The sequence below is a fragment of the Stomoxys calcitrans genome, chromosome 3, assembly GCF_963082655.1.
Source record: "Stomoxys calcitrans chromosome 3, idStoCalc2.1, whole genome shotgun sequence".
Classification (NCBI taxonomy): Eukaryota; Metazoa; Arthropoda; class Insecta; order Diptera; family Muscidae; genus Stomoxys; species Stomoxys calcitrans.
In genome coordinates, this window is record NC_081554.1 from 196,320,668 (window position 1) to 196,342,198 (window position 21,531).

Sequence of the window (21,531 nt, forward strand, 5' to 3'; positions counted from 1 at the left end):
GACCTTCCACTTTGCGACAATTTGGCGCTTAGGGTTCAATATTTCTGAATTTATATGTACTCGTATGTGTGAATACTTTGATATACATGCACAAGTCAAAGACTTTTTGTTAGTTTGCCTTGAAAAGGAGTGAAAAGTCTTGAAAAAGCCCCGCAAGGTAAGACCGGCAGACAGATAGATAGAACAGACAGACAGACATCTGACTGTCTTCTGTTGGCCTTCCTGCTGCCTGTTGTATGTCAGCAGACATGCTGTGACATGTAAAGGAAAAACTTTTTCAGTGTTGTTGTTTCTGTTTTTTTTTGTTCATAGCTCAAAGAATGAAAAGACAAGTGAAAAATTCACCCTTAGAGAATATGAATAAACAATAAATGTGCTAAACTCACAAAACCACAACAATATCAAGACATTTACACACACACACACACAACACTCGCAAAGAAATGTACTTTACACTTTGAGGAATTTGCGATTGACGCATGTACATTTGTATGTGCAAGTGCATGTGTGTAAGTGTAAGTGAATGTATTTTTAACACAACTTTCGCACTTGCATAACAGTTCCTTAAAGTGCACAGCGGGTGGAAGTGTGAATAATTTTGTAATGTAACTTGCAAACGAAACGAAAAAAGTTTTCTTAAGCAAATTGTGACATGGGTAGTTGGAGATGAAGTGTTTCCTAAAAGATGAGAAGATTTTGTGCAGAAAGGAAATGGAACTACAGGCTAGATAATAAAATACTACTACTCGTATATAAATTTTCATGAGCCCAAAAGTTTTTCCGAGTTTAAAGCACTTTACAATTATTATTAAATAACTGTTAGCAGACTTTCCTTATATTAGAAAGTGTTGTCCTATTTCCTTTGTAAAATTTTTACAAAATATTTTCTATACAATCTCATTTCGACTTTTCGTTATAAAGACGATAATGCTTCTAGAGCACCTGTTACACATTTGTATTCCATCCTTACCTATTTGTATAGCATGTTCTTTCAATAAAAAGGGTTTCCATTTCCTAATACCCTTACAAAAGAGTGTGAACAAGGCCTTTTGTATATGACGCATTATTCACTGATATGCCAGTGAAACGCTTATATAAGCAACCAACTTTATGAATATGGACTTAACTAAAGAATAGAATAAATTTTCTATATTGTTATGAGGTTTATTCAACTCAGTACGTTTGGCTGTAAACAAAAAAGTCCTGGTACCCCAAAAGGTGAAGTTGAAAATAAATAAAAGTGTCAAAGAGTTAACAGAGCATTTAACGTTTGGATGGGTAAAGAAAAGGTACAATAGTTTGAAAGAAAGTTAGAAAGCAACAATGAAACACAAGAAGAAAGAAAAACCCTTAAACTAAGCCTATGTAATATGGCAGCATCACAAGAAAATGAAACACTTTTTGTTAATAAAGAAATAACAGAACACTACGTGCAAAATTTCTGCCAAATCGGACAAAAATTGCGGCTTGTAAGGGCTCAAAAAGTCAAATCGGGAGATCGGTTCATATGGGAGCTATATCAGGATATAGACCGATTAGAACCGTACTTTGCACAATGGTTGAAAGTCATAACAAAACACCACATGCTCAATTTCAGCCAAATCGGGGCTGATCATAAAGTCGAATCGGGAGATGGGTTTGTATGGGAGCTACATCAGTTTGTTGTTGGAAGTCGTAACAGAACACTACCTGAAAAACTTCAGCCAAATCGGACAAAAATTGTGGTTTCCAGGTGCTCAAGAAGTCAAATCGGGAGATCGGTTTATATGGAAGCTATATCTAAATCTGAACCGATATGGTCACTTTGCAATCCCAAACGACCTGTATCTATGTTAAGTATCGATGCAAAATTTCAAGCGGCTAGCTATACAGGTTCGACTGCTATTGTGATTTCGACAGACGGACGAACGGAGTATGTATATACTTTATGGGGTCTTGAATGAATATTTCGAGGTATCTAATTCTAAACCAATGTTGATGGACCTTGGCGGATGTTTTCAGATGGGTAATTTAACAGCTCGAGAAAATATGTTCAAACTGTAATAAATACGGTTAGCAAATGACCACATTATTGCAAATTACCCAAACTCTGATGAACGTATATATGGGAGCTATATCTAAATTTGAACCGGTTTGAGCAAACGTCGCTTTCATCGTCGACCGCCACTGTATCTGAGCAGTTTCGAGACAATCGGTTACCAAATGAGCACTTTATTGCAATATTTCTCAAAATCGGACGAATATAATATGTATGGGATCTATGTCTTAATCTGAACCGATTTCTAGCAAACTTCCTAGATATTGTGGTAGTTGTCGAGAAACGCTTTGTGCACAATTTTGACAGCTATATCTTAATGTGAGCCGATTTCTATGAAATTCCTCAGTTATGTTAAAAGTCATAATAAAATCCTTCCTGCCAAATTTCGAGAGATTCGGCTAACAAATAACTATTTTTTTGCAATATTACTGCAAATCGGACTAACATATTTATGTCCAAATCCAAATCCTGTGTTCCTTAGTGGAATGATCATGGGCAAAAATTTTCAAATATCCAAATCTGAACCGATTTTTTGCAATCTTTACATATATTGTGGAAGCCCTCGAGGAAAGTGTTTTACAAAGTTTTGAATTTGGATTTATCAATAAATGGCTCGCAGTGGCTCTAGGAGTGAACATTGGGCGTTATTTATATATATGCGAGCTATATCTAAATCTGAACCGATTTCCATGAAATTCACCAATAATTTGAGACTCCTAAGAAAATCCTTTCTGCTAAATTTCGAGAGAATCGGTTAACAAATGACCATTTTATTGCATTATTACTGAAAATCAGGCGAACATATATATGGCAGCTATATCCAAATCTGAACCGATTTTTTTATAATTTCAATAGACTTTGTCTCTAGGCCGAAAAACATTCCTGTACCAAATTTTAAGACGATCGACCTGCACGGTCGCAGTTTTCATTTGTACACTAATTCACATGAACAGACGGACAGATAGGCGGACAGACAGACGAACATAGCGAAATCGAATCAGAAAGTGGTTCTGAGTCGATCGGTATACTTATCAATGGATCTATATCTCTTCCTTCTGGGTGTTACAAACAAATGCACTAAGTTATAATACCCTGTACCATAATAGTGGTGTAGGGTATATTTGGTTTTCAAATTTCGAATGGGGTAGCTAATCCCTCCCCATACTCGCCAAATATATATAGGGTTGCTCAAAAAGTAATTGCGGACTTTTCATATAGTCGGCGTTGACAAATTTTTTCACAGCTTCTGACTCTGCAATTGCATTCTTTCTTCTGTCAGTTATCAGCTGTTACTTTTAGCTTGCTTTAGAAAAAAAAGTGTAAAAAAGTATATTTGATTAAAGTTCATTCTAAGTTTTATGAAAAATGCATTTACTTTCTTTTGAAAAATCCGCAATTACTTTTTGGGCAACCCAACATGTAGACCAATCACGACAATATGGGTCTCAAATGAAAGGTATTTAAAATAAGAAAACGTATGTGATATTGAATTTTGGAACCAAGTGTTTGGGTCCACCCCTTCCCCAAAATACCCGCCAGGCCGGGCTTATTTACCGAACTGGGAGAAGAATACGAATCTGGTATCAACATTGGGGACCAAGTATTTGCGGCACCGCCTCTCCCCCAAAACGCCCTCAAAGAGGATAAATTTACCGACCATAGCAATTTGGGTGTAAAATGAAAGGTCTTTGGTACTCCCAAAGGTATTTGGGAGTAGAGCACGAAACTGAAATCAACATTCGGGGAAAAGTGTCTATGGGTCCACTTCACTCCCTTGCACCCCCCATATAGGACTTATTTGCTGACCATTGCAATATGGGACTCAAATAAATGTTATTTTAGAGAAGAGCATGTACTTTTAGGATCAAGTCACTGAATGGGCAACCCATCCCCCAAAACACCCTCCCCCCCCACAAACCGGATATGTTTGCCGACTATGAAAATATAGGTCTCAATGAAAGATGTTTGGGAGTAGAGCACGAATCCGATTTCAACATTCCGAACCAATCATCTAGAGAACGACCCAGCTTCACAAAAACCTCCAAATATGGCAATTTGGGACTCAAAGAGCATGTAGCACTATGTTGGTGCTGGCATTTTTTTTAGGGCTTAGTGTTTGAAGGACCACCCCACTGCCCAAACCACCCCTAAGTCCGATCTATTTACGGACCAAGGCAATATGGGGCTCAAATGAAAGGTGTTGGGGAGTAGAGCATGAAATTGATGTTAATTTTCGGGATCAGGTTTCTGAGGTTCCACACCACCGCCTAAACCCCCAAACACCCTGGGGGCATTCCTACTTAAAATTTTCACATGCGAATATTGGGCTCAAATAATGTTTTATAAGAATGAAGTACATCTAACATCTAAAGGTAAATGACCCATTTTTTCTTCCTTGCCATTAAAGCATTTATTTGTTGTTTAATTTTTTATATTTTTCGTGTTTATAATTTTTTATGGCTTTCTTCACTTGGTTCTTTTACTTTCAGCATGGGTGTTCAACTTCAACATGGCCATAGTCACGGTGGTGGCCTAGGACACGGTCACAGCCATGGTGGCAAAGACAAAAAGAAGAAAGGCAAAAAATCCAAAAATCACATTACCGATATGACCCTAACCCCCACCCAAAATAATGGTGTGGTCGCTCGAACAAATGGCAATCATTCACATGTTGTCTGCCCAACTCCCCCCACCGAGGTGCTTGAAACTGGTGTTTCACCCGATGCCGAATTACCCTCAGCAGGTCTGGGGACATTCTCCTATCAAAATTCTCACTCCGTTAATGAGGTTAGAGCGGAAATGACGGCAGTTATGGCTGAAACTTCGGTGGGAACTCATCATCATGGTGGCGAGGCAGCCAAAGAGGCGCAAAATATGAATGTTCGAGCCGCTTACATTCATGTCTTGGGTGATATGGTGCAGAGTGTGGGTGTATTTATTGCTGCCCTGGTCATCTATTTCAAGCCTGAATGGTCCTTGGCTGATCCCATCTGCACCTTTGTATTTTCCATTATTGTATTGTTTACCACATTTGCCATCATTAAGGATGCATTATTGGTAAGTGTTTGTGTGTATGTGTATGTGTGTTTGTGTTTGTTTACCCCCTCTAGCTACAGATAAGTTATAAAACAAGCATAACAAATGACTTCATTGCTTACGCATATCTCGAAATCTACCTTCTCCATGCGCTGGCCTCGCTAAATTTAAACACAATCAGAGATATGGAATTTTTATTTGTTCAATTATTTTCATTGCGGTTGTTGGGGCTTTGGGGGTGGCTGTGGCTGTTTTTGGTTTTTCCTGGAATTTGTTTATAATTTTCTGATTGAGACAATTCCCTGACTCCTTCTCTTTACTGCTGCTGCTGCTGTTTTTTTTTTTAGCACACACAACGTCATCCGTGATTTTCATGAAAGTCTCTGAACAGAATTATTTTTGTAAAAATGAATGCGCCTTTTTTCGTTGTTTTACTCGCGCGCAGCAGCCCAACTCATTTATCATTTTGGTTATAAAGTATTTTGCAAATGTATTTTTATTTTTGTGTTTTTATCTGCCAATTTTCCTGGTGCCATTGGTGTTGTTCTTTTTTGCAGTGTGTTTATTTAATTTTATCTCCACGCTCTTTTGCCCTGTTGGGTTGATGATTTGTTGCGGTATGTTAGGGTGTTTCAAAAAAGCGATTGGCAAACACTCTGCAGGCAAACACTCTCCAGTAGGCATTGGTTTGATAGCAAAGCTTTCAATTGCGGATCAGAGGATATGGAATGGAATAATCGGAGGGTGGCCTGAAGCTCAAATGATAATGGGCTTCTAGGAAAATCTGACATTATACCAGTTTAGACTATAATTGAATGGTTTTCGAACTATCTGCTTTTGTCTCGAACGTTTCTCTTTGAGATAAGGACCATGCAACAGGTTCAGAGAACATGTTGTCATGGCATAGGCGGAGCGATGAGGACCACGCCCACTAGGGCATTGGAGACTATTCTAGATATCCGACCCATTGACGTACAGATGAAGTGTGAGGCAGCCACTGCGGCTTTGAGACTTAAGGCGATCGGAGAATGGATTGAGGATGGGAGCAGCTCATATCTCGCGGTATAATCCAGGAGACGATAGGAAACGTGGAAGGAAGGGAAAAGGTTTCCGGTCGTATACCTGAGATGGCACTTGAGGTCGAGTGCGAGACACTGATGCCACTTTTGGATTGACGGAACCATACTAGTGCCATCTGGAAGATCATGTTACACGGTTGGATCAAAGCTACAGGACAGATTGGGCTTAGGGGTCTAGATTTAGAACTCAATGACTGAGATATGCTTTAGACTGCCTGACCATAATACGGTCCTGCAGTCGGAGATCCGGGGGATCATGTAATTCGTGAGGTGGTGTGTTGCCAACGCGAGGACGTCGAGTGTGAACATATTTACGGATAGTAAAATGGCCGTAAGGGTAATAACAACCAGGACGGTAAGATCACGAACAATCTTTGAATGTAAGAAGGGACTAACACCTCTGGTAATGACACAACCCGCATCGTTTGGGTTCCGGACCATTACGAAGTAAGTGGGAATGAGAAAGCAGACGATTTGGCGATGAAGGCCAGGGGATTGCCTTCAATAAATTTGGCTAACCCGAAGCCTTTTGGGTCGACGCAGTCCGAGTTAAGGGCGTGAGTGACGAATGCGCATTTAACACTGTAAGTAGGACGGCGAAAATCCTATGGGGTGATCCGGATTGTGAGAGGATGAGGCTATTACTGAAAGGAAGTAAGAAGGAGGTCAGTATAGCTTTTGGTATCATAACGGGATACATAGCACTACGAGCAAAACTGCAAATTTTGACCATGAACATTCCACTAAGGAACAGAGGCAAACTTCTCACATATCAATGAGTGCAGTCCGATTCAAGTTTAAGCTCAATGATAAGGGGCCTCCCTTTTAGAGCCGAGTCCGAACGGCGTGCCGCAGTGCGACACCTCTTTGGAGAGAAGTTTTACATGGCATAGTACCTCACAAATGTTGCCAGCATTAGGAGGGGAAAACCACCTCTGAAAATTTCCTCTGATGGTCTCGCCAGGATTCGAACACATGCGTTCAGCATCACAAGCGGACATGCTAACCTCTGCGCTACGGTGGCGTCCTACGGACTACGCAAAATCGGTGCGGCAAGTGATGACATGTGTAGGGAATGTGGGGAACATGATGAAACGTTGAAGGATTTCCTGTTTCATTGCACGGCTTTCGCAGCTAAAAGACATCGGTACTTTGGTGGGGACACAGGCATGGACCAACTTAGGGGCGTGGCATGGGAAACAGTTAAGGATTTTATAAGTAGCACGGAATTCTTTTTCGAGGTTATTTTTTTTTAGTATAGCGCCAATTACAGGCTCAGGTGTATGTCTTTTCAACCTAACCTAACATTACTTTCTCTGTGAGACCGTTTTGTTATTTTTCCTATCCACTGTCGACCTAATTCTATCCATCAATCTCTCTCTCGCCCATGGAACCGGTTTGCCAACTTTTAGGACCCACCTATAGGTCACCAAGCCCTCAGGGCCTCTGAATTTTGCACATAATCTGATTACTCCGCTTTTTCCATTTCAATGTTCATAAACGCTTTTTCCATATAAGAATTACAGGTTAATGTCGAATTGCTCTTGTTTTCCATATCCTTTTCGATGTCTATCGAAGGACGAAAACAGAGAATTGTTTTTAGCCTAATTTATATGGACTAGAGATAGCTCGATGTGAAGAAAAAATATTAAATTTCCTTTTTTATTTAATGACTCATTTCATTTCAGTCCATCCTACTGTTCAATCATCTCTATCTAATGTGAAGGTGTTGCCTCTCATTATACCCTACACCACCGCTCTGGTACACGATATTAAAACTTTGAGCATTTGTTTGCAACGCACCTAAAAAGAAAGGTGATAGACATTCCTTTAAGAATAGCGATCAACTCATAATCACATTCTGATTTGATTTAGCAATGTTAGTATGTGAGTTCATGTATTCTTGTACTCGAGGTAAAGGTCTATAGTCCAATTGTGCACATACCATTTTTTTTTTCGAAAGGATAAACGCTATTGATTTTGGTAAAAATCGGTTCCGATTTAGATATAGGTCACATATACATGTATCTCTTGATTTGCGCTTAAATAACCCTAAAAACTACAGTTTTTTACCGTCAGTCTACGACGCTGAACGCCTGGGTTCGCATACTGGCAGGAACATCAAAAAATTTTGCAGCTGTAGTTATCCCCTCCATATGCTGGCGACTAATCTAGACGTAAATAAATCCACGGGCCCGGATGACATATCAACACTTGTCTTACGCAGGTGTTTTTCGACATGTCAAACTTCTCTCCAAAAAGGTGTCGCACTGCGGCACGGCGTTCGGACTCGGCCATAAAAAGAAGGTCCCTTATAATTGAGCTTAAAACTTGGATCGGACTGCAATCATTGATATGTGAGAAGTTCGCCCCTGTTCCTTAGTTGAATGTTCATGGGTAAAATTTGCATTTGCAATTGGCAAAAGGTACGCCTTACTTTGACCACCATACTTTATTTGACCACCGTAAATGACTGAGGAGGAATTAAGTTTGTGGCTCTGGATACCTCGAAGGCATTTGATAGGGTCTGGCACGGAGCGCTACTATCAAGGCTTGTCGCATTTGGTGTAGGTAATGGCTTCGTTCGATTTATTTCGAGCTTTCTCAGAGATTGCACTATTCGAGTCGTTAAAGATAGGTTCTCATTGAATGAGCATAAATTGACCGCAGGTGTACCCCAGGGCTCTGTTCTTCCACCTTCTCTTTTTCTTATTTTCATCAATGATCTGTTGGGTCAGACATTGATCCGATCTACTCAATTGCGGATGACAGTAATCTCTCTTATTCGTACTCATTCGACCGTAGGCCGATTCTTCGAGAGATTGAGGACAAGAGGCGGGGTTTGGATAATACAGAGGGGTCGATTGAGTCGAGTAGATTTTGATGCACGGAAGACTCAGTGCTGCTTGTTGTCACACAAACGATTCGCTGACCTGACATTACGATCATCTTTGTCTATCAATGGTGTAGATGTTGAGCAATCAGAAGCTCTTCATGTTCTGGGCATGAAAATACAAAGTGATGTCCGTTGGGCTAAACATGAAGTGTCGAAAGAAGCACTCAAGTGTTTAGGCTTCCTTAAACAGTGTAAGTACTACTTAACTTCGTCTGATCTTCTTAACATCTACATCACTTTCATAAGGCCAAAAATGGAGTACAACTCACATGGAGCTGCAAAATCATCCCTGGAGCTACTGGACCGTGTACAGAGGAGAGCGATGGCGTTGATTGAGGACAGTGGGTTATCCAATTCTATTGCCTCCCTTCATCAACGTCGCAATGTGGGTTGTTTGGCGCTGTTCCGTCGTTACTTTCATGGTATGTGTTCATCTAATATTCGTCTTCTTATTCCTGATGTAAGGATGTATGTCAGGGATACTAGACATTCCAGTAAGTTTCTGGAATGTCTAGTATCCCTGTAATTGATTGGCTAGCGGACCGCACAATGCATTAGAGAGAGTTCTTATTTCGCCTGAACGGTTCGTATGTGGAATTGACTTCCGGCTGATGATTTTCCCACCCACTTTGACATCCAAAGATTTAAGACAAATGTCAATAACCACTACATCATTTTCCCCTTCCATTTCCTAATTTCCTCTCGCCAACGCAATGCACTGCATTCGTAGGACACATCCCCTGCCTGTTGGCTGATAGAAAAAAAAAATGTTCATGGGCAAATTTGCATTTTACATGTTTTACATTTTTAAGACCCAAGTGACAATAATTTTCAAGGGTTCTGAAATTTGACATGTATTGTTCTGTTACCTATCTAAACACGTCTGCAAAACTTTTACCAAATTCGAAAGTCAGATATAACTCTCAATTGTATTTATGACCCGTAATTATTGGAAGGAAGGTATATAGGGAAGATATAGGGAAGATATAGGGAAGGTATAGGGAAGGTGTTGGGAAGGTGTTAGAAAGGTGTTGGGAAGATGTAGGGCATTATATAGTCGTCTTCGCTCGAGTTTAGCCTTTCCTTACTGGTTTTGTGTTCCTATATTTCCATTTCCTGTGCCATGGAAATAAATCGCGCCACTGGAGATTTAAATTTGAAATTTGCAAAGCTTATTTTGTAATTTTATCTTGTTGTTGTTGTCGTTTTACCAACATATCAACAAAAAAACATAACTGCAAATTATTTATTTATTTTTTATTTTTTTTTTATTTTGTATGAATTTAGAACAGAACACCAACGACAAAACAAGAGAAGAAAAAAAGAAAACCAACACTTGTTTTGTCTGATTATTTTTGTTAACCAATTCTGATATGCTTTTTTTTTGTTTTTTTTTTTTTGCTTTATTTTCTATTTTTCATGCTTGGCTTCGCGTACCTATGGATTTTTGGTTTTTTTCTTCTAATTTGTGGGAAATGATAAACCAACCCTCCCATCCTCCAAACACACGACGTTGTCTCGACATTGCCTTGTCAACGCCTGCGGTTAAATATGATAAATATGCAATCTGTGTATGGGTATGATGTGGTTTGGCTGTATTCCTTCCTCTGCTACCAATGGGGCCAACAATTACACTGATGATGACTGGGCCAACATACAAACAAAACTTTACATTGATGGCCCATTTGATTTGCTTTGTGTGCTCTATTCTCTTGTGCCGCCTTGGAATTCTGATGCCGTTTGGCGATTTAGGTGCTCATGGAGGGTACACCAAGCTATTTGCATTATGCGGAAGTTCTTAACATATTCCAGCAAATCGAGGGTGTACAACGTGTTCATAATTTGCGTATTTGGGCTTTGAGCATTAATAAAGTGGCGTTATCTGTACACTTGGCAATTGGTAAGTACAAAACATACAAACATTCACATTCACTTAACGCCATACACACATGTAAAACAGGGATGGTAAACGGGTTGGGATGGGATTTTTAAGAGGGATAGGATGGGGATGTACTAACTTTGTCATTCCGTTTGAAAACCCTCGAAAACCTCAGAAAGTATTTTTATTCATGATCGTCGTGAATTTTTTTCCAGCCATGCCTGTCCGACCGTCATTGAAATTTTTTGTTTCTCTGTCTTTAAAAAAAATATCGTTGATATTGTGTCTTTTGACAGGGAAATTTTGTTTTAGGGAAAATTTAGAAAAATTTTGTCTTTTGGCAAAAATATGGAGAAGTTTTGTCTTTAGGGAAAATTTAAAGAAATTAAGTCTATAGGGATGGTTAGGTTAGGTTTAATTGGCAGTCTGCCATCAGACTCACCTAGACGTTTTCGTCCATTGTGATACCACAGAAACAGAAGAAGGAAAATGCCTTCTAGTTCCTACCATTGAATCATCCAGATCGCTTTAAAAAACCCAATAACTTGCGAATGTTCACTTCCACTAAATCAAACAGGTTCTCAATGAAATGAGAACCTAAAGTGGAACTTCTTCTGACAGCTATAGGGAGACACATACAAAAGGTGTTCTATAGTCTTTTCTTCATCGATGTCCTCACAGCTTCTGCAAAAGTCGTTGCTAGCAACCTTCAGCATGTTTTCCGATTAGACAGTGACCTGCCATGACGGACACAATGACTGAGACGTCTGTCCTAACCAATGACAGCAAAGCAGTGGACCTTTTCAAGTCTAGATTAGGCCACATAGTTTTGGAATGCTCGCAGCCCCCTCTTTGTGACCATCTATCCTTAATGCTTAGCTTGCATGTCGCTAGAGGCATACCCACAGATTCCGGTATCCCTGATATGTGTAGGGTAGTTTCTAATCTCGCAAACTCATGCGTGTTACATTTCCCTGGGATATTTCTGTGACCCGGCACCCAGAACAGGTGAATTTTGAACTGTTTAGCCATCTCGTTGAGAAATCTGCGACAGTCAAGGGCTGTTTTTGTGTTCAGAAATACGTTCTCCAGTGATTTAATGGCTGCCTGAGAAGATACTTATGCCAATCGTCGTGATGCCACCACTTCCTCAATTGCAAGGATCTCCGCTTGATACACACTGCAATAGTCGGGTAATGTTTTCGATATGACCAGTTCTAGATGTTTAGAGTAAACACCAAAGCCCACCTGGTCGTTTAGTTTGGAACCATCCGTATAGAAGTCTATGTAACTTCTGTTACCAGGGATATCGTAGTTCCAATCGGTTTTATCAGGAATAGTGGTACAGTGCTTTTTATCACCACCGTAGTGCAGAGGTTAGCATGTCCGCCTATGACGCTGAACGCCTGGGTTCGAATCCTGGCGAGATCATCAGAAAAAATTTTCAGCGGTGGTTTTCCCCTCCTAATGCTGGCGACATTTGTGAGGTACTATGCCATGTAAAACTTCTCTCCAAAGAGGTGTCGCACTGCGGCTCGCCGTTCGGACTCGGCTATAAAAAGGAGATCCCTTATCATTGAGCTTTAACTTGAAAATTTCATGGAAATTTTGTATTTAGAGAAAATTTCATGGAAATTTTGTCTTTAGAGAAAATTTCATGGAAATTTTGTCTTTAGAGAAAATTTCATGGAAATTTTGTATTTAGAGAAAATTTCATGGAAATTTTGTCTTTAGAGAAAATTTCATGGAAATAATGTCTCTAGATAAAGTCTCTTAGAAAATTTGTCTTTAGGGAAAATTTCATGGACATTTTTTCTTTAGAGAAAATATTATGGAAATTTTGTCTTTGGAGAAAATTTAATGCAAATTTTGTCTTGGAGAAAATTTCATGGAAGTTTTGTCTTAAAAGAATATTTCAGGGATATTTTGTCTTAAGGAAAAATTTTATTGACATTTGTCTTCATTGAATATTTCATAGAAATTTTGCTTTTAGAGAAAATGTCATAAAAATTTTGTCTTGAGAGAACATTTTATGAACATTTTTTTCTTCCTTTTATTATTTTTTAAAATTCTTTTAAAATGCCAAGGTTTTGTAGATTTTTTTAAACATTTCTTTTTAAATTCGCTTTTCTTTCCAATATTTCGTCAAAATTTTATATCAACTTTGTCATTCCTGTTACAATTATTTGCTTGCCTACTACATTTCATAAGTGGTGTGGAAAATCTCTTGCTCTCAGCACTTAGCAACATACATACGCATGCATATGTATATCTCACCATGAGGACCTAGTCTGCATATATATGTATGTACATGTGTTTAGCAAATCGACAAACGCCCGTGAGCACACTCACTTAATCATTTCATATTGTTTGCTGGTAATGTTGTTGTTGTTGGTGATGTTGTCTTTGTATGAGTATGTACTGGGAGTCCTCAGTGTTGGGGGAATGTTAAAAATTTTTCGAATTTGTTTAGAGTCTCCAAGGATAGCCGCTGGAGATGATTGCAGGAGGTTTATCGCAACAACAAGTGTTTGTTGGCACAATGCTCAGCGCACAGCAATGCCTTTGTTGTCTAATTGTTCTGCCTACAACCCCACCCCCCCCCCACCACTACTACCCTAAACAATGCATATGAATGTAGCTGAGGGTAATATAACACATTGCATGCGTGGGGAATGGCGTTGTTAGCACTCATGAGTTCATGGGAGACTTTTGCTTTGCTTGTGTGTGTATATGTGCATGTGTGCATGTGTGTTTGCTGCTAATTTCATTTCTTATCATTATTGTATTTCGAATGTTTAATACATTTTTGTGATTATGCACGTGTACTACCAACTCATATGTTTGGCCTTGTGCGGGTGTATGGTTGTGTGTTTAACGCCATGTAGTGGTGCATTTTAGAACACACTCGTGAGTGTTCATTGGAGTACTTGACAGTGTGTATTACACCACCACTAATGATTGTTACATGTTATCGTGTAATTCCACTTAATTTGGCATGCAAACATATTTTCCAAATGGGGTGTTCAAAACTAGGCTATTTGTTATCAAATTTGCAATTACCCCAACGAGAGCTATTGAATTTAGATTTATCAATAAAGCACAAATGAAGGAGATTGACGTTTTGAGAATTATTTATGATGGGGCTTAGGAGGGGTTAGAATGGGATAATGGAGATTTCATTTAAAAATGGGTGTTAATTTAAAGAAAGCTATGGAAATCACATTGAAATTCGTAATATTTAGTTAAAGGAAATTTATCATAAATTAAATCCTTATTGAAAATTGAATGGAAATTTCATAGACGATTTTTCTTTATATAAAATTTTACCGAAATTTTCTTTAGTAAAACTTTATAAAAACTTAGTTTTTGTGGGAATTTTTGTTTAAATATTTACCTTTGAAAAAGTTTTATGAAAATTTTGCTCTAACAGAAAATGTTGCGAAAATTCCATGGAAATTTTGTTTGAGGAAAAAATTTCATAGAAATTTTGTACTTAGAGAAAATGTTATTAAAATTTTGAATTTAGAGAAATTTTATGGAAATTTTGACTTTAGAAAAATTTCATGGAAATTTTGATTTTAGAGAAAAATTTCATTGAAATGTTATCCCTTGAGAAAATTTCGCAAATTTTTTGTTTTTAGGCGAAATTTCACGAACATTTTGTCGTTAGAGGAGATTTCATGGAAACTTTGTCGTTAGAGGACGTTTTGTGGAAATATTGTCGTTAAAGAAAATTTAATTGCAATTTTGTAGTTAGAAGAAATTTCATGGAAATATGTTCGTTGGAGGAAATTTCATGCTAAATTTGTCGTAAGCAGAAATCTCATGGGGAATATTCGCGGAATTTTTATTTTCAGACAAATTTTAAAGAAAATTTGGAGTAAATGTTGTGAACATTTTTTTACTAACGAAAATTTCATGGATATTTTGTCGTAGGGAAAATTTATTTTGTGAAAATTGTGTCTTTTGAGAAAATTTCATGGAAATTTCTAGGAGACGGCATAAAAATTTTGTCAATAGCGAAAATTTCATAGACATTCGGTGTTTAGAGAAATTTTCATAGAGATGTTGTCTTGAAAAAAAATTTCATAGAAATGTTGTCTTTAAAGAAAATTTCATAGAAATGTTGTCTTTGCCCGGCAAGGGATAACTTATTAGCATCACGCAGGCCGTTAGTTTGAGCCCCGATCTATGTGGTGTTCTTCGTTATCATAAAAAGCTTACCTAGGAGCTATCGGGCTAGTCTACAGGTTGCGGATAATAAAATGTTCCATACGGAGTAGCTGCAACTGCGGTCGCGCACAATCAGCGGTATCAAGTGGAGAATCTCAGTGAGAGGCCAAGTGGCATCGGCTCCTGCTTAAATACTGAGTGCCTATGATGCTCGATACGACAAGGCGAGTTATTGGCGCCTTTAAATAACCATTGGCCATCATGTTCCCGCGGCGTTCGGTTGTATAGACCGGATCAGGCTTGCTCGCCTATAAGAGCTTGACGAGGATCGCCACCTCCACGAGCAAACGTGACTACAACAACAAGAATAACATGTCGTATTGAAGGGTATTTAAGTGAGTGTGCGGTCCTCAGACTGCCAAAGAAGTTTTATTTGATACCCATTTTGTGATGTCGGGTATACATGCCCGTTTTGGGGGTTTTGGGATTCGTGAGGTCCCGTCGAGACCTTTGAACAAATTAGGGAATTGGAAGTAGAGTACCACCACATTGGCAATGTTGGCCACGTCATTTTCGGAGAATCTTTGGTAGGGCGATTAGAGATTTGGTAGGACGCATAAAATCCAACCACGGTGGTTTGATTTACCGCCCTCACATATTCTTGTGTAGAAGAGGCTTGTAACTGTTTTGTGGGGGTGGCCGTCAGTTGTAACGCAGGTGCTAGCTATGGTGTATGGCGAAGAGATGCATTGCCTTCGATCACCCGTAAGGCGGCATACAAAATTTAGCTTGATTCGGTGTACTCATCTACCAGATCTGTCGTTTTTGAACATTGTGGTAAGGGGGAACAGACAAACAAACAAACAAAGCACAACACTTTAATTTGTATCCACTCCACCTTAGGATGGGGTATACTAATTTCGTCATTCCGTTTGCTACATCTCGAAATATGAGTCTAAAACCCCATAAATATGTATTCTTGATCTTTCGAAGGAATAGAGCTAGGCGCTTGAAATTTTACACAAATACTTCTTGTAGGTCGGTTGGGTTGTAAATGGGCCAAATTGGTCCAAGTTTTGATATAGCTGCCACATAAACCGCTCTTGGGTCTTGACTTCTTGAGCTTTAAGAGGGCGCAATTCTTATCCGATTTGGCTGATGTTTTGCATGAGGTGTTTTGTTATGACTTTCAACAACTTTGTCTAGCAAGGCCTAAATCAGTCCATATCCGGATATAGCTGCCAGATATACCGATCTCCTGATTTGCCTTCTTGAGTGCTGGACGGCGCAATTCTTATTCAATTTGGCTTAAATTATGCATTTGTCGTTTTGGTATGACTTCCAACAACTGAGCCAAGCCTCGGGAGCTTCAAAAGCTTCTTAAGAATCGACTGGGAATCTTTTCGTTTTGGATGAATGGCTTCAATTACTCAAGTTTTAATGCCTTTATAAAGTATTTCCCCAACCTTGAAAGAATATAAAACTTTTAATTGCAAACAAACAGCCGTTTAAGTGAAACCTCGTTTTCATTATCGTTGCAAGTGTCTGCGATTATTCTGTGATATTGCAGAGCGTCATAATAAACTGCAATTCACATAATTTGTGCTGATTTTAGTTTAAAACCGAAAACTTTTGTTTTTCATTGAGAGCTCTTGAAACTTGTGGAAAATGCTGTTTAATATACACCAACGCCATTTTCTTAGAGTATGATAGTCCATTGGCTAATGCAATGGACTCTTTGGTTGCACATGATAGTCTTTTCCATCGTGGCACTGTGGTTCAACGCACCGCTATTATCATCTCCCTTTGTGGCAGTGGCTGTTCTCTCGATCAATTGCGTTTTCAAGAGGAGGGCTCTGCATGCCTGCATCTTGAGGCCAAGTTAATTTCAGTTTCCAATAAAATTTTGCCCCCCAAAAAAAGTTCGGCAAAAACTTTACAAATTTACCGAAAGCGCTGGTGGTGGACATTAAACACACAGACAGATAGGCGAAAGAGACACCGTATACACCAATGATGCAACGATGTTGCATGCTTCAATACCATTACCGATTAAAGTTAGGGGCCATACAAAATGCTCTAGGGGCACGTAGACACTGGGACACAGACAATCCTACACAACATCATTACAGGTGTTGTCTGAACGGTTTGCTGTGCAATCCTCCCTCTGTTTGCTGTGCAATCCTCCCACTGTTTGCTGTGCAATCCTCCCACATTTTTAGAGTCCTGCGGTGTATGATTACCGACTGCTGTGTGTGTGTTTATGTGGCTTTTTATACCCGCCACCGAAGGATGGGGGTATATTCATTTTGTCATTCCGTTTGCAACACATCGAAATATCCATTTCCGACCCTATAAAGTATATATATTCTTGATCAGCGTAAAAATCTAAGACGATCTAGCCATGTCCGTCCGTCTGTCCGTCTGTCCGTCTGTCCGTCTGTCTGTTGAAATCACGCTACAGTCTTTAAAAATAGAGATATTGATCTGAAATTTTGCACAGATTCTTTTTTTGTCCATAAGCAGGTTAAGTTCGAAGATGGGCTATATCGGACTATATCTTGATGTAGCCCTCATATAGACCGATCGTCCGATTTAGGGTCTTTGGCCCATAAAAGCCACATTTATTATCCGATTTTGCTGAAATTTGGAACAGTGAGTTGTTTTAGGCCCTTCGACATCCTCCGTGAATTTGGCTCAGATCGGTCCAGATTTGGATATAGCTGCCATATAGACCGATCATCCGATTTAGGGTCTAAGTCCCATAAAAGCCACATTTATTATCCGATTTCGCTGAAATTTGGGACAGTGAGTTGTGTTAGGCCCTCCGACATCCTCCGTGAATTTGGCTCAGATCGGTTCAGATTTGGATATAGCTGCCATATAGACCGATCATCCGATTTAGGGTCTAAGTCCCATAAAAGCCACATTTATTATCCGATTTCGCTGAAATTTGGGACAGTGAGTTGTCATAGGCCCTTCGACATCCTCAGTCAATTTTGTTCAGATCGGTCCAGATTTGGATATAGCTACCATATAGACCGATTTCTTGATTTATGGTTTTGGGCCCATAAAATGACCATTTATTGTCCGATGTCGCCGAAATTTGGAACAGTGAGTTAAGTTAAGCCCCTCGACATACTTCTGCAATATCGCACAGATCGGTCCAGATTTGGATATAGCTGCCATATAGACCGATATCTAGGTTTTAGGTTTTGGGGCCATAAAAGACGCATTCATTTTCCGATGTCACTGAAATTTAACACAGTGAGTTTGGTTAGGCTCTTCGACGTCCTTCTTGAATTTTGCCCAGATCGGTCCAGATTTGCATATAGCTGCCATATAGACCGATCTCTCGATTTAAGGTTTAGAGCCCATAAAAGAGGCATTGATTGTCCGATTTCGCCGAAATTTGGGACAGTGCGTTGTGTTAGGCTTTTCGACATGTTTATGCAACTTGGACCAAATCGGTCCAGATTTGGATATAGCTGCCATGTAGACCGATATCTCGATTTAAAGTCTTGGCCCCACAAAAGGCGCATTTATAATCCGATTTCACTGACATTTGACACAGTGACTTATGTTCGGCTTTTCGACATCCGTGTCGTATATAGTTCAGATCGGTATGAGGTATATGGGTATAAGGTATGAAATTTTCACCGAATTTTGATGAAAGATGGTTTACATATATACCCGAGGTGGTGGGTATCCAAAGTTCGGCCCGGGCGAACTTAACGCCTTTTTACTTGTTTTGAGTTGATGTGGGTTGTGTTGTAGTAAACCCCTATGAGAGATTGCATACAAAAGTGTTTTTCATTTAAACTTTTGTATTTAAAATAATACCCATCGTCCATTCATAGAAATAGTGCGGTTTGTTTGTCCATGAAAGCCGTGTATAATGGTGGGGGGTTGCAGTTTCCCTTACCAAGGATGGCCGTTTTGTCGACAACCCTTAGGATGTTGATGGGACCATATAACGTTGCCAGTGATGATGATGATGGCGATGAGGTGCATTGTCAAGAGGGAATGAATCAGGATGATAAAGTTGGTCCGGGTTATATGTTTAGGAGTAAAGGGTAAGATTCTAAAATTTTTGGAAAATTTAAAAAGATTTTTATCAAATATAGACATTTTAAAAATTCATACTGATAGACGCTGAGATCAATTCTTGGTGGGGAATTTTTTCATTAGCTATGACTATACCTTAAGCAAGTAATATATATTATATAATAATCTGATCTTTTTCGTCCATCCGTTGGTTTGTTCAAATCATTCTACAATCTTCAATAACAATGATATTGAGCTGAAACTTTGCATAGCTATATTTTTTTTTACCATAGACAGAAGAAGTTTGAAGTTTCGGACGATAAGCACCACACTTATTAAACCAAAGAGCTTGAATCTGCAGACAGTAGCCACGTTAGGAGAACTGATCACTGACCTACCTGGGTAAGAATTCGCAGCATGTTTGGTGAACGGGGAGGCTCTTTATTAAGGCGTCTGCGGCTTGAACAGGAAATTCTTAAACTAGTGCAGTGAAGGCTCTATCGTTGGGCCGTCGGGTAGCAATCCTCGTCCAGTCGAGCTCCTGATCCTCATCCAGATCGCCGTGGAAATATGGTGGCCATTGGTAATTTAAAGCCGCCAATACTTCGCCTTGTCATATACAGCATCATAGGCACTCAGTATTCAAGCAAGAGCTGGTGCCGCCCGGGCTCTCATTGAGACTCTCCACTCGATACCGCTGATTGTCCGGGCTGTTTTAACAGTTACTCCGTATGAAGCATTCCACTATTCGCATCATGTGGACGCGCCCGGTAGCTCGCAGCTAAGCTTCTCGTGATAACAATGACACCACACAGGTTGGAGCTCAATGTTTCAGCCCGTGTGGTGCTCATTGTTATCCCGTACCGGGATGTCGATACTGGTTAGTAGGGGCAAATAGCTTCTTTGAAGCATGGGAAAGGATGCCAGGCTCTGCAGGGGCCATAAAAGGGTGGTACGATGACGTAAAGCGTAGAATAGTGCTGTGGGTTGCAGGGTGGCATGGAAGTAAAGGCGAGTTTTGTTTTTGCGAAAAAGTCGGATAGATTAAAAACAAGTAAAAAGGCGTTAAGTTCGGCCGGGCCGAACTTTGGATACCCACCACCTCGGGTATATATTTAAACCACCTTTCATCAAAATTCGGTGAAAATTTCATACCTTATACTCATATACCTCATACCGATCTGAACTATATACGACACGGATGTTGAAAAGCCGAACATAAGTCACTGTGTCAAATTTCAGTGAAATCGGATTATAAATGCGCCTTTTATGGGGCCAAGACTTTAAATCGAGATATCGGTCTACATGGCAGCTATATCCAAATCTGGACCGATTTGGGCCAAGTTGCATAAACATGTCGAAGAGGCTAACACTAAGCACTGTCCCAAATTTCGGAGAAATCGGACAATAAATGCCTCTTTTATGGGCCCTAAACCTTAAATCCAGAGATCGGTCTATATGGCATCTATATTCAAATCTGTACCGATCTGGGCAAAATTGAAGAAGGACGTCGAAGAGCCTAACCAAACTCACTTTCTCAAATTTCAGCGACTTCGGACAATAAATGCGTCTTTTATGGCCCCAAAACCTAAAACCTAGATATCGGTCTATATGGCAGCTATATCCAAATCTAGACCGATCTGTGCGATATTGCAGAAGTATGTCAAGGGGCTTAACTTAACTCACTGTTCCAAATTTCGGGGACATCGGGCAATAAATGAGCATTTTATGGGCCCAAAACCATAAATCAAGAAATCGGTCTATATGGCAGCTATATCCAAATTTGAACCGATCTGGACCAAATTGAAGAAATATGTCAAAGGGCTTAACACATCTCACTGTCCCAAATTTCAGCAAAATTGGATAATGAATGTGGCTATTATGGGCCTTACACCATAAATCGGAGGATCGATCTATATAGCAGCTATATCCAAATCTGGACCGATCTGAGCCAAATTAACGAAGGATGTCGATGGGCCTTACACAATTCACTGCCCCGAATTTTATCAAAATCGGATAATAAATGTGGCTTTTGTGGGCCTAAGACCCTAAACCGGAGGATCGGTCTATATGGCAGCTATATCCAAATCTGAACCGATCTGGACCAAATTAAAGAAACATGGCAAAGGGCCTAAGACAACTCACTGTCCTAAATTTCAGCGAAATCGGACCATAAATGTGGCTTTTATGGGTCTTGGACCCTAAATCGGAGGATCGGTCTATATGGCAGCTATATCCAAATCTGGACCGATCTGAGCCAAATTGGCAAAGGATGTCGAAGGGCCTAACACAACTCACTGTCCCAAATTTCAACAAAATCGGATAATAAATGTGGCTTTTATGGGCCTAAGACCCTAAATCGGCGGATCGGTCTATATGG

General features: G+C 39.6%; 1 protein-coding gene across 2 annotated transcripts in view; it reads left to right on the forward strand.

Moving 5' to 3' along the window:
- Positions 1–21,531, forward strand: part of LOC106092867 (proton-coupled zinc antiporter SLC30A2) — a 181,932-nt gene that overhangs the window by 146,088 nt on the left and 14,313 nt on the right. For both annotated transcript variants that reach the window (XM_059364799.1, XM_059364798.1), the window contains exons 6-7: positions 4,528–5,095; positions 10,802–10,949. In XM_059364799.1, coding sequence (XP_059220782.1) covers positions 4,528–5,095; positions 10,802–10,949 — 716 coding nt within the window. The remainder of the gene's footprint in view (positions 1–4,527; positions 5,096–10,801; positions 10,950–21,531) is intronic.